General features: G+C 48.2%; 2 protein-coding genes across 2 annotated transcripts; both read right to left on the reverse strand.

Annotated features, from left to right (window-relative positions):
* Window positions 1-1,272: 1,272 nt before the first annotated feature.
* On the reverse strand, window positions 1,273-1,756 carry LOC119261846 (histone H3). The gene has a single exon (XM_037531795.1). It carries the CDS (start codon window positions 1,738-1,740, stop codon window positions 1,330-1,332), a length of 411 nt encoding a protein of 136 aa, XP_037387692.1. The 5' UTR covers window positions 1,741-1,756; the 3' UTR covers window positions 1,273-1,329.
* A 664-nt stretch (window positions 1,757-2,420) lies between these two features.
* LOC119261854 (histone H2A-like) lies at window positions 2,421-2,876 on the reverse strand. Its single transcript, XM_037531824.1, has one exon. It carries the CDS (start codon window positions 2,857-2,859, stop codon window positions 2,473-2,475), a length of 387 nt encoding a protein of 128 aa, XP_037387721.1. The 5' UTR covers window positions 2,860-2,876; the 3' UTR covers window positions 2,421-2,472.
* Between the last annotated feature and the right edge of the window lie 218 nt (window positions 2,877-3,094).

The raw sequence follows: 3,094 nt of genomic DNA on the forward strand, positions 1-3,094 counted from the left end.
ACCTCATCATTGGCTTAATGGCTTGTTTTCTACCTCCGTTCCTTAATGCTAGCTACATCAGGAACCTGAGCATAAGCCTGGGGCCTAGTTGGAAGCCCATTTTTGCTGACTCTGACTCCATCATGAGCCTGTGTCCTAACTCTAATCTCATTTCTACTTCATCTCACCTCATCATGTCCCTATGGTCTCGCTCTAACTACACAGTAAGCCTACGGTTTAGCCCTGCATCTATTACTACACACTATAACCACAGTAGAAGCCTGAGGCCGAGCTATAAGCCTCACTCTAACTTCATCAGGTGCCTAAGGTGTAGCCTTAAACCTACTTGTACCCTCTGTGACTTTACCATTAACCTGAGGACTACATGTAAATATAAATATGCTCACTCTTACTTCATCATGAGTCTGACCATTAGCTTTCTCACACAAAGGCCATCATTAGTCTGAGGCCCAGCTCGACATCAACCTTCACTTAGTGTGAACTACTTCTGCTTCCTCGAACATCCTCCTAACCTGCCTGTACTCACTGGCACTTTATCATTAGCCTGAGGACTAATTTCATCTCTGACTTCAGCATTAGCCTAACTCCTGGGTCAATATCACAGAGCTAAAGCTTCACTTCTGTCCTACTTTTACTATTATCATTCCATCACACGTCTCTGGCATAGCTGTAAACTCACATTCAAGGCTGTGTCCTAAATGCAGTTTCACTCACTGATAAATTTACACAATTCATCACAAACCTACAGTCTACCTGTGAACACACTTTATGGTAATACCAGAGAAGCCTGGTTACACACCTGTTCATAGTGCCTGGAGCGTCATCAATAGTCTCAAGTTTAACTCCAAATGTATGTTTACTCATTCTAACATCTAAATCCATGCTTCAGTCCTCCAGCCTTCCTCAGATTACTGCATTCTGCTTTTGACAACACGCCACACTACACAGTATTCCAACTATTCCCTGCACACCACACCACATTTAATTACACCGTATTTGCTTAAACTACCACTAAATAAGATATGTATAAATAGGAATGTGAAGTTTCACCATTTTATAAGCTGAGTTATCACAACACAAAGGGAAAAAAAAGAAAAAAAAAAAAAAAAAAAAAAAAACAATATGGCTCATTTTTAAATACAGAGTCCCATGATCCACACAACACAGTAACTACAGGCAGATTAAACTGCTCAGGAAATGAGAAATAAATTACATCACAGCGTTTAAGAGCTCGGAGTTTCCTAGAAAAATCGCTCTTAAGGACTGAAACAGTTTGGTGGCTCTTAAAAGAGCCTTTTGGGTGAGGAAGTTGTGGTCGCTCCGCTGAATCTAAGCGCGCTCTCCGCGGATACGGCGGGCCAGCTGGATGTCTTTAGGCATGATGGTGACTCTCTTGGCGTGGATGGCGCACAGGTTCGTGTCCTCGAAGAGACCCACCAAGTAAGCCTCGCTGGCCTCCTGCAGGGCCATGACGGCAGAGCTCTGGAAGCGGAGATCGGTCTTGAAGTCCTGAGCGATCTCCCGCACCAGGCGCTGGAAGGGCAGCTTGCGGATCAGCAGCTCTGTGGACTTCTGGTAGCGGCGGATCTCGCGGAGAGCCACGGTACCGGGCCTGTAACGGTGAGGCTTCTTGACGCCGCCGGTGGCCGGAGCGCTCTTCCGGGCAGCCTTGGTAGCCAGCTGCTTCCTCGGGGCTTTACCACCGGTGGACTTACGGGCGGTCTGCTTGGTTCTCGCCATTACGATAAACTCTGCTCTTCTCTGTAAAAGACAGAATGAGCTCGCGCGCACAGCGCGGCGCTTTTCTGCATTGGAGCTGCTCTCCGCTCATTGGGCGGCTTGAATATACCCGCCTCCCATTGGACGGCCGTCCACGCAGGCAGTCAAACGCTATTGGGCGGCTTGTTTCGCGCCAACATTTTCAAACTACAAGACGCCCCAAAGCTGCGGCTTCTCAGCGTTATTTTCCTTCTTTACTCGAACCCGCGTCCCATTGGCTAAACTTCTTCAGTGTGCCCGCCTCCCCAGACGTTGGCCAAATCTTATTGGGCGTCTTACGCCGCGCCAACATTTTCATCAATAATCTTGTGATTCAATAATCACAAGACACTGCCCAACGCTTTGACCGCCGTCTTTCCTCATTTTGTTGTTTCACGTCCTGTGTAACTTCACTCATACTTTTGGTTCATTTATTATTACACGCCTGCTATTTCACCTTCCTCGCGTAGTTAGATGCTCATGAAGGTTTATTCATCGTGTTCGAGTAGTTTCTCATTTTTATTCAGTAGGTAACTGTGGGACGGTGGCGATGCCATGATCCTTTAATTTCTTTTAAACATACAACAACCTATAACAACCGATCGAAAACTTTTCTTGCATTAAAGGAATATAGAAAACGCTGCACTTTTGTCGCCAACGTGGGTGGCTCTTAAAAGAGCCTTTGATTATTTACGATTTCGCAAAAAGCCCACTTTACTTGGTCTTGGCAGGCTTCTCAGTCTTCTTGGGAAGCAGAACGGCCTGGATATTGGGCAGAACGCCACCCTGAGCGATGGTCACTCCTCCGAGCAGTTTGTTGAGCTCCTCGTCGTTACGAACGGCCAACTGCAAGTGACGAGGAATGATACGGGTCTTCTTGTTGTCACGAGCGGCGTTACCGGCCAACTCCAGGATCTCAGCGGTCAGATACTCCAGCACGGCGGCCAAGTAGACGGGAGCACCGGCGCCAACGCGCTCGGCATAGTTACCTTTACGCAGAAGCCTGTGTACACGACCAACAGGGAACTGCAGCCCAGCACGGGAGGAGCGAGTCTTGGCCTTCGCCCTGGCTTTACCACCGGTCTTTCCTCTTCCACTCATTTTGTAGTTCTCTCAACTTTGTCAATCTAAGCTGAAATAAAGTGCTCCGGCCTCCGAGCGCCTCTCTTATAGACAAAGCGGCTTAATTTCTATTGGCTGGAATTTGACGGCCATCCACAACCAATCCGCGTCGTCAAACTGTAGGGTCCGCCCACTGCTCTTCTCCAAACCGCCCGCATCTCCCCCTCCCCTTCATGCTGCCTCCCGTGTGTGTGAGAGGGAGACGAAGACAAAG

This window comes from Pygocentrus nattereri, chromosome 2 (assembly GCF_015220715.1).
Source record: "Pygocentrus nattereri isolate fPygNat1 chromosome 2, fPygNat1.pri, whole genome shotgun sequence".
NCBI lineage: Eukaryota > Metazoa > Chordata > Actinopteri > Characiformes > Serrasalmidae > Pygocentrus > Pygocentrus nattereri.